This window comes from Pelodiscus sinensis, chromosome 6 (genome assembly GCF_052426305.1).
Source record: "Pelodiscus sinensis isolate ZL-2025 chromosome 6, ASM5242630v1, whole genome shotgun sequence".
Lineage (NCBI taxonomy): Eukaryota > Metazoa > Chordata > Testudines > Trionychidae > Pelodiscus > Pelodiscus sinensis.
In genome coordinates this window covers 92,072,320-92,088,080 of record NC_143057.1, presented here as the reverse complement: position 1 = coordinate 92,088,080, position 15,761 = coordinate 92,072,320, and the positions used below count along the sequence as shown (strand labels likewise).

The 15,761-nt window shown below is 47.8% G+C and overlaps 1 protein-coding gene across 2 annotated transcripts in view; it reads left to right on the top strand.

The window, feature by feature from the left end:
• Positions 1 to 46: 46 nt before the first annotated feature.
• CWC27 (CWC27 spliceosome associated cyclophilin) overlaps positions 47 to 15,761 on the top strand; it is a 224,603-nt gene continuing 208,888 nt past the window's right edge. Inside the window, exons 1-3 of one of the 2 annotated variants that reach the window (XM_075932399.2) lie at positions 47 to 282; positions 4,773 to 4,869; positions 13,113 to 13,225. In XM_075932399.2, the coding sequence (XP_075788514.1) occupies positions 241 to 282; positions 4,773 to 4,869; positions 13,113 to 13,225 (252 nt within the window). In that variant the 5' untranslated portion in view covers positions 47 to 240. The remainder of the gene's footprint in view (positions 283 to 4,772; positions 4,870 to 13,112; positions 13,226 to 15,761) is intronic. The other variant, XM_075932398.2, reaches the window with a different exon arrangement.

Here is a 15,761-nt window from a genome sequence, read left to right as displayed (position 1 = left end):
TGGAGGAGGCGGGTCGCTGGGGGAACTCAGGCCTAGGGCGCACGACGGAGGCGGCGTTTCCCAGAGCGGGTGCTGCGGCTCCGCGTTTGGCCTCTCGCTCCTGCTGCCTCCCCCCGCGCCGCGGCGCCAAATCCCGGGGTCCAAGATGGCGGGAGGTTCGCAGAGCTAGTCGGGGTTTCAGCAGCGCCAGACCAGGAGCGAAATCGGAGTCGCCGGGTCCGCGCCCGCCCCGCCACCAGCATGAGCAACATCTACATCCAGGAGCCTCCGACCAACGGCAAGGTGCGGGGGAGGGGAGGAGCAGAAGCCGCCGCCAGGCCCCTGGGGAAGGCGAAGGGAGCGGGAGCCAGACGGGCAGCGCCGAGAAGGGCCCGCGGGACTGTTCAGTATCAGTTAATTGAATAGTCAAGAAACCGCATCGATTCCTATTGTTACTGGCTATTTGATAGTCCCCCGGGGTGGGGCCGGCAGCCAGCGCACTCCAGCCCCGCGCCCAAGGAGCCGTTACCTCGGCTACAGAGGCGGCCGCAGCACAGGGTGCCAGGTGGGAGCTGGTCCATGAGGGAATCCGGGTTAAAAACCAGCTGCCCTTGGAGACCAGCTGCCTGCCCTGTGCTGCTGCCTCTGGTCTAGGTGGGGTCAGAGTTCCCAGACCTGGTGCAAAGCAGAACTGAGCTTGGCTGCTTGCCTGCCTGCCTAGCTCTTAATACACTTTAAATGCAGAGCTGCAGCGGGGGTAGGTCATGGACTTGGTGTGAGCTAGGATTCTGGCCAGCCTGCTAAAAAATTTACTGGCAGGGGAGGAGGGAAATGCGTGTAATATATAGCATTAACCAGTAAGCTTTTACTTACCAGTTAATTGGTTAATTGGCTACACTATTGCATCCCTAGAGCTGCTGCACCTCCTGGCTTGAAGCAGCCATAACCAACAAGTACATGGTTTCCATCATCGCCACCCACACTATAAAGTGGTTCCATCTAGGAATGTAAAATACCATTCAGTCAGCTAGCTAGTTAAATGTTATGTTTAACCAGTCAACCGCATAAATGGGGGAGGGTGTGGGGGGGAACAGCTCCATACCAGATGTATTGGAGCCACCTCCTGCCCCATTCACCATGGACACATTGGAGCAGTTAGGCTGGGCTGGCTGCGGGTGTAGGTTGCTCCAGCTGGACTGGAGCACCCTTGCCCACAGCACGCTGCTCTGTTAACCATTCACATCCGTAGTTCCAGCACTCCTACAACTATGTTACAATTGTTGGCAGGTGCAAGTTAGCTTAGCGTATTGCCTGTGTGAGCATATAGTCCTGTGCTTGCATTCTTGATTGCTTGCCTTGGCACTGAACATATGCATGCAGAGTAGTTGGGTCAATGCAAAGTGTGGTGACCTGCATGTAGGTATTCCAGCCTGCAAACCAGCGCTGAATAGTGAAAGGGTGAGCAATAAGACAGCGGCAATTCACCACAGTTAGCCCAGGGCAAGCCGCCAGCCCTTTATTTACCTGCATGTCCACAGGTACGGCCATTTGCAGCTCCCATTGGCCCCCCGATCACTGTTCCTGACCAATGGGAGCTGCGAGAAGTGGTGTCGCAGTCCACGCTACTTCCTGCAGCTCCTGTTGGCCAGGAACAGCAATTTGTGGCCAATGAGTGCTGCAAACAGCTGTACCTGCAGCTGCACAGGTAAATAAAGCATCAGTGGCCCGCCGTGGTGAACAGCGTCTGGCCTGTGAGCCACTCATTGCCCACCCTGGTCTAGCACAATACCTTTAGGGAAGTTTTCTCCTATGGTGGGATAGAAATTATGCACACTGTGATTTATGGGAGATAAGAGTAAAGTTCCCAGTATGCAATTTAGAATAATTTGGAACTCTTGGTAATATGGAAGACATAGTACATGGATTTGTAGCAATGGGATTCCAAGGCTGTGATATACATTAGACAAATCCCCATTTTGATACCAGCTTACCTTGCTATAGAGTACAGCAACAGAAAGGACTACTTTTTTGTGATTATGCAAGCAGATCACTAGGGGAACTTTACTGACATCAGTGTGGGGTGGGTCAAGGGGAATGCATGATGCTTATGTCCAGGGCTCGACAAATAATACAATCTACTGGTTGGTGACCACTGCCCTAAACACTTCATATATGAAGTGTGGGGGTTGCTTCTGAGCATATACTTACCACAGGATCCAGAGGCTTTGAAGCCTGGAGACCTTGGCATGCCCTGGTGCCAAGGGTACATGGGAAGGAGAAGATCTCCCAACTGAATTTTAATCTCTCTAAACAACTAAGGACTGTAACTACTATTAACTCACTGACATTAACAACTGTAAAGGACTATGAAAGAGTAAATAGGCTGCTTCACTTGCAAACAAGAGAACAGGGGAGTTTCATCTGTCACTGATGGTAAGAAGGAATTGAGGAGGGGGTGGATTGGCAGGGATCTATATTGGACACCATGCAGGCACAACTCCAAGGGGTGCCCAGGCTGATCCTATGGCTAGCTTCTAGGGGAAAAATCTTCCAGCTACCATAAATGTGCTCATGTACACATCTGATTGGAATGCATATGAATAAGCACTTGAAGGCTTTTTGTTTTCTTTACTACTAGAAGACTTATCTGGCATTGCCCAGGTGCTTCATTGCCGAGGGCTCATGGAGTGTGGGGGTCCAGGAGTCAGGGTAGGGCCTTGGGGATGTGGGGAGCTCAGTGCATGAGGCTGGAGGCATGGGAGTGTGTGAGAGTGAGCATTGGGTGGATGAGGCAGGCTCAGGACAGGGGGGCTCAGGACAGAGTGGCTGCTGGTTTCTCCTCGTGGATAGCCCAGGGCACCAGGTACTACAAACTCCCTCTGCTGGCTTGTCCCCAGGGCAAGCAGGGGCTCGCTCCTTCCCTCCTGGCCCAGCCAGGAGTGGAAGGTGTCTTCCTCCCCCTAGATCCTTCTGGGATGGCAGGGGCTTTTTTCTTCCCCTATGACCCTGCCCAGGTCATGGGGGGACTCTCTCTCTCCCGTCCTGGTTCCACCCAGGGCAGGGGGCTCTCTTCTTCCCCTCCTGGCCCTTCCCGGGATTTGGGGGGCTATCTCCCTTTCCCCTGATCCCTCCTGAAGCAGGGGGTGCAGCAGGGTCTCTCTTTCTCTCCCCCTTACCGCATCTGTGGTGAGGGAGTGAGGGTGGCAGGGGCTGTCTCCCTGGCAGGAGGCCCTTGCTTACCTTTTCTGGTGGCAGGCAAAATGTCAGAGCCTCAGCCCTGCTGGCCACTTCCTTGGTATTATGGCTGCCCCAATGGACACACTATAGCAGGAGTGGACAAAAGAGCCAAGTTGATCTGGCCCATGGAAGCCCTGCCACTCCCCCTACCCACAGGTCAGTTAGGGCCTGGATGTGGGAGAAGCACATGAAGTCTCCTCCCACTCTGCCCTGCCCTGCAAGGAGTGTGTGGCACTTAGAAGCGCTGCATGTTTCTGGCAGTGTGGGAGGAGACTCTGTGTGCTCCCCCACCCCCAAGCTTTATTGGCCTGGGGGCAGGGAGAGGGGAGTGTGCAAAGTCTCCTACAGCCCTGGGAGGGGCGTGGTGCTTCTAAGTGCCACACCCTGCTCCCATTCTGCAAGGAGACTTCGTGCACTCTTCCCATCCCCAGGCCAATCGGGGCTTGGGAGCCGGGAGAGCACATGAAGTCTCCTTCTGCCCTGCAAGGGCCTCGGCACTTAAAGTCAATTGCCAGCTGCTACTCAGCTGACTGTTGACTCTAAGCAGGGTGCTCCCTTGTGGGGTGGGGTCTGGGAGTGAGAGACTTCACATGCTCCCCTTCCCCAGGCCCTGATTGATCTGGGGACAGCAAGAGGGATACACAAAGTCTCCTCCCACTGCCAGGGGCACGAATACTTAGAGGGAACCGCCAGCTTTTCAGAACAGCTGATGATTCTCTTTTGGGGGGGGGACAAAGACTTTGTGCACTCCCCTACCCCCAGACCAATGAGGGTTTGTGGGTGCGGAAGCACGGAAGTATCCTGGCCCCATCCCTTCTATCTGATGCCCTGCCCCTTCCTGGGTGGCCCGGGAGCACTTCAAAAATTTCTGAAGTGGCCCCTGGTCAAAAATTTTTGCCCACCCCTGCTCTATAGGATAGCTCTCCCCTGCGGGCTCGCTGCTCCCAGGGACTCTTGTATTGGATCCTTCAGAACAGCAGCTCCTCCCTTTGCATGTTATGGAAAACTGTCCTTTTCCTGGGGCTTCTGGTTCTCCTAGCACAACCAAACCCTGACTTTACTTTAAGTCAGGGGTGGAGAACCTCAAGCCTGGGGCCGGATGTGGCCCCTGGCTTGCCTGGATGCAGCCCCTGAGGCTCAGGGCTCCCCCCGGCATTGGGAAACCTACACCTTACTACAGGACTGGAGCACACAAAATCTTCTAGCTTGTGCCCCACTAGACTCTGGTGTGCAAGAAGTGTCTGTCTCCTCAGTCAGGGGCCACGTCAGTGTGGGTACCCAATGTCACACAGCAGGACATTGGCAATAAAGTCTTATGAAAATTATTATTTGAGTTGTATCTTGTGTATCAGATAAACTGTAGGACAAATAGTTCTCATCTCGTATATTATACTAGCTGCCACTGAAAACCAGGCCAACTTCCTATTTTTGTTCTTGCATTCCTAAAATTATAGGAAGAATTGTTTTACTTGTGATTATATTATTTGAGCAGAAACTTCATCTGTAAATGTTTAAGTGAAATATGGCTAAATAATATATTTGCATGTATTTTATAGGTTTTGCTGAAAACAACAGCTGGTGATATTGATATAGAGTTATGGTCAAAAGAAGCACCAAAAGCATGCCGAAATTTCATCCAGCTTTGTATGGAAGGTAATAATTGAATCAGACAGTAGTTATTCAATTTACAGTATTTGTGACTTCTTACATTTTTGCTTTCCATAAAACAAGAATCAGAGAAACATTATGCTAATGTCCATGGGAATTGACATTAAGTCAAATATTTAGAAAAACAAGAAACATTGAAAATTTATATTTTTCAAAGCTATGGAAAAGGACACAGAATTTAAAAAAGCATTTTAAATATTCAATAGATGGCAGGTTATTACTAAACTAACTACATGAGGGACTTAAGAGGACTTATTTTGTGGTTATATTGTAACATGTAACTATGTTTTTCAGTAAACTCATGAAATGTTAACCAGGCAATAGAAGGAAGTCTTGCAAATGTACTTCGTGTATCACTAACCTTCCCTATTTATGGCTTCCTGTTTTCTTTTTTAAAAAATTGTGGATTTTTAATCTTTCATTGTGTTGCCATTTCAAAGTGGTGGGAGCAATGTAATCCAAATCAAAGAAATTGGGTTTGGGAGTTAAAGGGTCACCTTGGGAAAGTGGCACCATGGGAAGATGGAGCTTGTAGATGCCAGTATTTTTAGCTGGTGCCATCACCCCTTATATGTGTAACCCACACACCACCTGAGTGTGGTGTACTGTCCCATGTAGTGGCACTTAGACCACTTATAGAAAAAAATCAGGGGTTTGCTCTACAGCCTTAGCTGAGAGCCAGCTGGCTTTTAATTAAAGTTGTAGAGGCTCACGCACTAAACTCCAAAGGTTCCAGGTTCGATTCTGCCTCTTGGCGTAACATATATATCATTACTGGTAAGATATACGTGAGAAGGGGTCTTCGGGAATCGTTTCTTGAAGCTATCCTCTGTTCAGGAGATTCTTATTGCTGTGTCTTGTGCCTCCAGCAAAAATCAAGCCCATCATTTCTTGTAGAGCTAGAACATATCTGTTTGAAAGACATTGAGTCCTGGTGTAAATACTAATACATCCCTTTGTGAGTTGTTCCAATGGTCATCTACCCTAAATATTTTTTAAAGTATTATGCATTTGTAGTCTGAATTTGTCTAGTTTCCATTTCTAGCCGTTGGATCTTATTATGCTATTGTCTGTCTGCTCAGTTAAAGAGCCTTCTACTGTCGAAAATCTTCTCTGTGGGTGCTTATAGATGATGATCAAATTACCTCTGTTGTCTCTTGGATAATCTGAATAGATTGAATTTATCTTTCTAGTTGTAAAACAAGTTTTTCAGCCCTCAGGTCATTCTTGCAGCTGCTTACTGAGTTCTTGCCAATTTGTTAATGTTGCTTTTAAAATATAGATGTTAGAACTGGATTCAGTATTCTAGTAATAGTCTTATTAATGCCATATATAGAGATAATAATGACTAAGGATGTTAGAAAGTGATTAATTGAATAGTCGTGTAACTGCACAAAATATTATTACATGACTATTTGATAGTCCCCAGGGGGTGGGGTTAGGGTGGTAGCAGCCCCTCTTCGCAGGATGGTCTGAGCTCCCCATGGACAGAGGCTGTTCTGGCATCCCACAGAGCAGCCTCTGTCCATGGCGAGCCTGATAGAGGCAGCAATGCAGGGTGAAGGGACAAGTGGCACCGTGAAGCCAGTGCTGGATGGAGCCCGCTATTAAGACAGCTCTCCCCAGCATTGGAGGAGGCAGCAAGGCAGGAAGCAGGCGGGTCTGTGGATCTGGCATGTGCGGAGAGTTGGCTTAAAAGCCCGTTCCCGTGCGTATTGGCTTCTCCTACTTCCCCTCACCATCTGCGCTGCTGCCTGTCTATCAGAGGTAGCAGTGCAGGGGTGGAGGAGCAGACAGATCCAGTACTCACGGGGAGCTGGCTTAAAGCTGACTTAAAGCCAGCTCCCAACAGGCATCGGCTCCTGCCTCCCAACCTTGCTGCCTCTGATACAGGGCCGGGGGTGAGGAGGAATGCATGTAGTCAACAGAATTAACCAATAAGCCCAGGTTTATCAGTTAATCTTGCAGTCGTCTACATGTTGACATCTCTAACACACGCTTTGTGTGTAACACACATTCTGTGTGAGCGTGTCTCTCTCTCTCTCTCTTTCTCACTCACACACACACACACACACACACACACACTCACACTCATCTCCTAACATATTTTGTTGTTACTTATTGATACCTCCTGCAATGCGTACATATTCTCTCTAATTTTATTCCTTCAATATGCTGTTATTTGTTCTATGGATTTAATATTTTTTTATTATTCTCATATATTTAAATTTAATTCTTTGGGTACTGAGTTCCAAAATGCCAAACCTTTCCTGGCTGAAGTAATTATCCTTATGGTAACTTTTTAAAAATTATATCTCGCTATACATATTTAAAAAAACTTTTCTTGTGGGATGATGGAAGTGACATCATGTGTCACTCTGTATTCCCACCCTCAGCCCCTCCCTCTGTCTTCCCCTGTGCCCCGTGGAACCCCGAGCCATACCTGGGCACAGTGGAGTAGCAGGGCTGCAGGGAAGGGCTGTATGTCCTGTGGCACTTTGGGCTGCTTCGGAGCGGGCAGTGGCGGGGCTGGGCTAGGGATCAGGTGGCCAGGAAGCAGGGCAGCCTCACTCCAGCTGCTTCACAGCTTCCCTCTGCCCACTTGGTCCTTAGTGCCTATGGTCACAGCGGGGAGCTGCTTGAGACAAACAGAGGGCCTCCGCTTCTCTCTCAGCGAGTGGGATTGAGCCCCAAGCAGAGAGACACAACAGCTTGGGCAGCTCATAGCCTGCAGAGGTGCCTGTGTCTCCCTGCACGCCCTCGGCTGTGGGGCACTGGTGGGAGAATGGGAGTGTGGGCCAGGCGGAGGTGGCAGTTCCCTCCTGGGTCCCAGAGTATCAGGGGCCCCAGAGCACAGCAAGACTCTCTGTCCCCTGGCTCGACCCCAGCTCTCCACTGGCAGCCAGAGAGGGGGCCGAAAACCGTGGCTGTAACCAGGAAGGGGGATGAGAGGCGGTGGGGGTAGGGGGAAGCTGAGAGGCCAGGGTTGCATCAGCCCTGACCCTCCCCTCCTCAATGGCTAGTTGAGGGAGTGCAAGAGGCCAGGCCTGTCATGGCTCTGGCCCTCCCTGGCAGCTAGGGGGAAAGATGGACCTGCCTACCCCTGGAGACAGGGGATTTGGTAAGCAAAGCAAGCAGGGGTTACTGCCCCCTAGTTATATCTAGAGTGGGTTTTTTTCTATTGGTGGCCCAAATCTTTACACTATTGTGATAATTTGGTGCACATAATAAAATTTAGTCTGCATATAGATTGGAAAAAAATTAAAGAGAACTATCTTAGTTCATAGAGTGCATTGCTTTACCACCTCCAGGGAACATCTGTTATGATTAACATCACTCTCATCCTCCTACTCAGAGTTCTGCAACCCAGAAGTTATTTTTGATTCTCTTACCTCCATATTTATGCTTTGTCCATATCCTGCCACTTCTTCCTCCATCACTTCCTATTTGAATAGTAATAGAGATGTAGCCGTGTGAGTCTGGTCTTGTTGGAACAAAAGACAGGACTATGCAGCACTTTAAAGACTAACAAGATGGTTTATTAGGTGATGAGCTTTCATGTGGGTCTGGCCCACGAAAGCTCATCACCTAATAAACCATCTTGTTAGTCTTTACAGTGCTGCATAGTCCTGTCTTTTGTTCCTGTTTGAGGTTAGGGATGTTAAAATGCGATTATTTCCCTAATAGATTTTCTGTCAACTATTCGATTAGTTGACAAGGGAGGGCAGTTGCAGCGCTCAGTCTGGCTCACGCCGATTCACAACACAACCACCTCAGCTGCTGCTCTGCATTAAACAGCCTAGGGAAGCCGCACGCGAAGGCTCTAGCTCAGTCTCTGCTCCACGCGTCTCTTTTTATTCATCAGACCACACACACGCCACCAGCTGCTGCTCTCCTTTAAACAGCCCAGGGAAGCCATGCATGAAGGTGCTAACTCGGTCCCTGCTCCACGAGTCTCTTTCATTCCGAAAATGAAAATTCTGGTCTGATTAATAGAAAGAGACCCACGGAGCAGGGGCCAAGCTAGAGCCTTTGTGTGCGGCTTCCTGTGGGTGGGTGGGAGGGAGAGGGAGAGAGAGGGAGAGAGAAAGGACTGATGGAGCGCGTTCTCACGCCGGCTTCCCTGGGCTTTACAGTGCGTAGCGGCAGCTGGGAGGGAAGTGACTAGTCGATAGTGCTAATTGATAAGGTACTGCTTATTGATTAGTTGACTAGATGCTAACAGTCCTATTTAAGGTTTCAACCCTGTCTAAACCAGTGGTCTCCAACCTTTTTAGACACGAGATCACTTTTTGAATGTAAGTGCAATCCAAGATCTCCTTCAAACCCAAACACCCTTGCTCCACCTCCTTTGTGCCCTTCTCTGAGGCCCCACCCCTGCTCACCCCATCCTCCCTCCCTTTCACCAGGCAGGGGCAGCAGGTTGGGGGAAGGTTCTGGTCTTTGATTAAGGGATCTGGAGTGCGAGAGGGGATCAGAGCTCAGCCTGGGGCAGGGAGTTGGGCAGTTAGAGGGGGTTCGAGGTGCAGGCTCTGGGAGGGCATTTGGATGCAGGGGTGCTCAGGGCTGGGGCAGGGCTTGGGGTGCAGGAGGAGGTTCATGACTGGGGTGGGGTTTCAGGATGTGGGCTCCAGCTGGGCACGGCTTACCTCAGGTGGCTCCTGGTTGGTGGTGCAGTGGGGCTAAGGAAGGCTCACCCCTGCCTTGGCCCTGCACCACTCCCTAAAGCAGCCAGCAAACTCCTTCCCAACTCCTGTTGTGCCCCCTCTTTTCTCTGTGGAGATAAGATACAGGGTGAGAGAGGGAGCCCCTTGGCTTGAGCACCCCTCACACTCCCCTGCACTGCACCGAAAGCCGGAGGCTCCTGAGGGGACAGCTCCAAGGCAAAGGGCAGAAGATGCACAGGAGTGGGAGGAGAGGCAGCTGAAGTGCCAGCGCTTGATCACCTCTAGGCCAAACCAGTCGGGATCACCTGTCAGATGCTCCAAGATCTACCTGTAGATCCCAATCTACTGGTTGGTGACCACTGGCCTAGACAGCTAAAGCTCTTGTCTAAGTCTGGATCACATCCCATCTTGATTTTTTCGCACCTCTTATCTTCCTGGCTTGACTCCTTTGTAGGATTTATATATGTTCTCCTCCCCAATGAAACCCCCATAGGCTTGCCTTTATCCAGGCATCAAGTTCGGGTTTCTTATGAATGTTTTCATGGAATTAAATAACTCTGTTCTACTCATTTTGCCCCAGTGTGCTTTGCTAATGAGGCCAGCCATTGATACTTGTTTATCCTACAAATGCTTCCATGTGTTGTTCCATATTTTCCTTTACAGATGGAATTCATTCCTTGTACTCATACAGAAGGCAAATACAATCTCTTTTTAAAACCTGCCACTGCTGTGATGCTTACAAGAAAATAAGCAATTATTGACACTTAGATTAATAGTTTTTAAGGACAGAGGGATCACTATAATGATCTAATTTGACTTCTTCATTAACACAAGAGAAGGAACTTCACCTAGTCATTTCTGCATGAAATCCATAACTTCTGTTTGAGCTGTAGTATATCTTTAGACATACTGACCCACAGAAAAATCAGTTGGGGGCCGCACACCACACAAATGAGAAGCAAAAAAATCCAAAACATCCCCTCCAAACAAACAACCCCTCCCAAAAGCAGAGCAAAACAAACCCAAAAAACCCTCACTGACATGGTCCCAGACTGAGAGAGAAAGACACTCCCTGTATTCCCCTCCCGCCCCAGAGCCTGGGGGAGACCAAGGCTAGTAGATTTTGAGTATCCTGGCCCCGCAGGGGAGTTGGAGCACCAGCATAAACTCTCCATGCTGGAGGGCAGTGAGCCTTAAGGGCCAGATCCAGGCAATCCAGGTACCTCATCCGGACCTGAGGTTCCCCACCTTTGGTTTAGACCAATAGCCAATCTTTATTTTAAAATATTTATGTTTAGGGGCAGAGATGAGGATAGAGTTTTTCCAAAAATTTGGATCCCCCGTCCTCTACCTTTTAAATAGTTTGGAATCATCGACTTGTACCCTTCTAACTAGCCTATGTTGCTGCATCATTTTATTAATTTTTCATTTTTGTTCTACCTCCTGTTTTTTGTTTTGAATTTCTCTCATTAAGGCAACATCTGTTTTCCTATTTGTTTCTTTGGCGCTTTGAACAATAGGGCCTTTGAGCACTGCTACAATATAAATATTAAGAGGAACTTCTCAAGAAACATAAACTGTCCAAAGTGCTATGAAGTAGTAATTTTACTCTTAATAGTTTAAAATACTACTTGAACGTACAGAGTGCTGGGACTATGTCATAATTAGGAGACTTGGTAGGAAGGGAGCAAAAGTTCACATTGTGTATGAGATTATTAGAGAGAGTGAAATTTGTTTTCAGTAGTCAGAATAGTAACATCACTAATATGGTAAAAAAATGTTTAAAATGTATGAAGACTCCTTGAACTTGGCCTATTTTAAATGGAAATATTTCTAGTTATAGTATAAAATTTGTAAGTCATCCATTGTCTTTAACAAGATAATATTTTTTTAAATGAACTGCTATATACGTCAAGCAGTGTTACATTTTCACCTCCCAGAAGCTGTTTTGATTTCCCTATAATAAAACCAAGAAACACAATATTTCAGAGTCAGATTAGAGCACCATATAAGGTGAAACTGCTGAATATTTGTCAATGCTGGTTTGTAGCCAATTTCATTGTTTGGCCATACTACATTTAAAACTTTAGTCATGGAGAGGGAAGAAAAGAATGAAAGGAGGAAAATCTTCCATACTGAAAGTGTGAGAGTATAGCCCTAGTCTGTCAATTTAAGAATTTTGTATTCCACCAGTTGATCTATCATGGCAGGCGGCCATTGATTTGGCAATATTGGAAAAATGCCTTTTTTTTGTGTTCTTGTTTTATTTTTTTTAACACAGCTTTCTTTATTTCCAGTCAGTTATATGATAGTGGTGTTATACTCAATTTCTTGAATGCTTGATAATTGACAATAAGAAATTATTTGCACAGGAAAGCCCAACATTGTAACATATAATGTGGAGTGTGCAGTTTATTTTTTCTCATGTTTATTGATATAGTTTGTATGCAGTTTCTAGCTCCACTAATTCGTATAAACTAACCTTCAGGTTAGGAAATTTAGAATAACCATGAAGCCATGTAGCTAAATTGTAGTAGTCTAATGCTTGTATAAAAATATAATAATAAGATTTATGCAGTGTAACATGTCTGACTAGCAGAAAGTTGCTGTTGGTAATAGTGCATCAGACATGTTGTTTGTGTCTGTTACTGATGTGAAGGCAGGAACAGACTAGGAACAGAGAGGCTTGTGATTCACTATGATCACCCTTTTGCCTTTAGGACTATTTTTAGTATAAGATTTAAGAATGTTTGCATTATCCTTTTATTGTGGAAAACTTCATATCAATTACTTTTTATTCTTAAAATGTTCCGTGCTGTTTCGGTCTTTAAAAAAAATAACTATGTAGTACTTGTTTGTTTGTGTGAAGAATGGGTGCATGGGAAAAAATAATCCTGAAGGCTATCGCTGCATCAGTATTGTCAAAGGAGAGGCTGGAGACTATCAACTGTACCCATTATACCTAATAACTAACAAGAGGCAGGTTGACGACCCTGAAGCTAAAACACATACTACTGGGAAAAAAATAACAAAATCCAACTAAAACCAGAATGTGAAAACACTCAGAGTCATTAAGATGCTGATGCGGAATGATAATGAAAACAATCTTGAGATAACCATTTGTTGCAAAGTAACTGATTATAACATAATGTAGCAAAACTCATAAATTTGTATATGAAGGAACTACTATAAAAGATGGGATGCCTTGCCATGAGTCTTTGGGTTCCACTCTACAAAGCTTTGAAGCACTGGATCATAACCAACAAAACCTGATTCCCCAATTGAACCCAATCTAACTTGTCATTAGATTGGTCTGATCCACAGACTGGTAACTGTAAGAATGCCAACATTGGCAGGAATAGTGTGAATGGATTCATATGCTGCCTTTTATGTTGCATTCTCAATAAACACAGCATATTCCTTTTCCCCCTTAATATAGATGCCATGTGTTTCTTGTAAGTATAAGATTTTTGGTGGAGAATGCAGGCACATTGCTTATATTAAGTGCACTTTTAGATCAGTTTAAAAATATCTATAGTAAATATTCTTTTTTCTTTGCAGGTTATTATGACAACACAATATTTCACAGAGTTGTGCCTGATTTTATAGTGCAAGGGGGAGATCCATCTGGTACTGGGTCTGGTGGAGAGTCAATTTATGGGCTTCCCTTCAAGGTAGGAATCTGCATAATTGTTTGAAATTATTGTATGTTCATTTGCAAGTGACTTTACTAATAGAAGAGGTTGATAAAACAAACCTTACATAAGAAATTATTTTTTTTCCATGTACAGAGATTGCTTACACTACTTGTATCTCCATTTTTGCATGCACATTTCTAAAATCTGTCTGAATTGTTCCTATAGTACTAATACAATGTGCTAGCCCAGTGTTTCCTAACCTTTTTTTATACGGGGGACTGGCAAACCCATTCACAAACTTTTGGTGAACCAGCAACATATTAGCTGTATATTTGCATATTTATTATGCAAATATGAATATGTGAATATATAAATAAAATGTTACTGGTCTGCCAAAAGCTCCAGAGCCCCCGCCCCTTCAATACCCCCCCATTGCTAGCTACTGATCCCAGAGTCCCCTGGACTGAACCCGCTTTGCCAGCCTCCCACCCCCAGAGCCCCCCAGTGCCAGCCTCCCACCCCTTAGAACTTCCCCAACCACCCCCCGTGCCAGTCTCCTCTTTCAAGAGCCCACTGCACCCAGCCCCGCCCCAGTGCCAACCCCAATATTAGCCCCATCTCAGAGCCCTCAAGTGCCAACCCTGCCCTCATAGTCCCCCCATTACTAGCTCCACCCCCAGAATCCCCCAGTGACAGCTCCTCTCCTGGATGTCCCAGTGCCCCCCAGTGTCAGCCCCCTACCTCTTAGAGTTCCCTAGTACTAGCCCTGACCCCAGAGCCCTCCTGTATTAGCTTCACCCCCAGTGCCAGCCCCCTGCCTCTTTGAGCCCCTCACTTTCCCAGAGTCTCTCAGCACTAGCCCTGCTCCCAGAGCCTGTCCTACCCCCCTTCACTTAGCCCTGAGCTGCCTCCCAGCCCCCAGCTGAGCGCTGCTGCCTGGGTCGTGACTCCTCTAAGGCTGCCGTGCCAGGCTCCGCACAGCCCTCCCACTGTAGAACAAAGCACTCTTGTGTCCAGGAAGAGACCCCGCCGCTGCATAGTGCTGCTTGGCTGAGGGGCAGGGCAGAGCAGGACACTCGTATCCCAACTACTGTGGAGGGAGGAGTGTACCCCATCGCTGGCCCCCAGAGGCGCCGCAGACCGGCAGTTGGGAATCGCTGTGCTAGCCTGTTACAGTATTCCCAACCTGTAGCCCGCATGTGGCTCAATTAGCACACAGCTAATTTGCCATTCTGCTCTGCTGGGGGCAGTGCTGGCTGAGGGGGCCCAGCAGCATCTTGCAGCAACTTGCATGAGCTGCTCTTGCCATCAGGAGGCTGGTGAGTGCTGCAGAGAGGCTTGTGTGGGAAAGTGGGTCTGTGGGTAGGGTTTGGAGGGGGCAGTGAGAGGGTGGAGATGCAGGGAACTATGGTTTTGCTGGGGTGCAGTAGCACCTCCAGGTTTTAGGTGGGGCTCTGCTTCTGGAGTCTGAGCTAGATGCCTGACTTTACATGGCGGGGTCCATGTCTGCTGCCCGGCCCCCACACGGTGTGGTCCCAAGCTCCAGCATTTGGTCCCACACTGCAAGGTTTTGGGTCCATCTGTCTGTTCCCACATGGCAGGTTCCCCTGCTCTTGCTGGTCACCTCCCAACTGCCTAGCTTGGCACAAGTCATTGATTCCCATCAGCAGCCTGCTCAGCTGCACATGGTGGGATCCCAGCTCCTATCAGCCACACGGTGCAGTCCCATGCTTCTGTTGGCTGTCTGCCCACTTGCTGCCTGGCCCCATGCAGTTGAGTCCTGGGCTCTCTTCTGCCACTTACCCGGCCCTCACAGCAGGGCTCTGGACATGCTTTCACAGCTCCGTGCAGCAGTGTCTTGGCTTCCTGCTGCCTGACCCTGCACTGTGAGATCCTAGGCTCCCACCATCCATGTGGCAGGGTTCATGGTTTCATTGGCTACCCACCCGACTGCTGCCTGCCCCTGTGTGGTGGAGTCCCGGATTCACTCTGGCTGCCCACTCAGCCCCAGCTGTCAGCCACCCACATCTGCGTGGGGAGGCTAATGGGAGCCCAGGATCCCACTATGCAGGGCCAGATGGCAGGAGGCCGAGATTCTGCTGTGCGTGTAGGGAATTTAAGAGAGGGTCCTGTGATTCTCAGCATCCAGCCCATGTAACACATGCTCCTTATAATGATAAACAGGTTGAGAATCACTGGCCTATTAGCACAAATTGCATGAGGTTAAGAGAAAATACAGTAAGGGGGCATGAAGAACAGAAAAGTGGAATCAAAAGGGCAAAATGAGTGTAAAATTGTATCAGTTACCTAAGTGTAAAAACATCATTTAAGTAATTGCATTGATTTTTCTACTAAGATGTTCAGTAGAGCAAAGGAGATAAGAAAGCACCAAGTAAACTTGTGTGGAATATTATAATAAAAGAAGTCAACAGCTTTCAGTTCTTCTTCGGGTAATGTCCCCGTGAGTGCTCCACTGTAGGTGATGGGTCTTCCGCGGAGATGCAGGATTGGAGACTTTTTCATAGCAGTTAGCAGTTGGGTCGCACATGTGCAGCAAGCATCTTGCATTGCT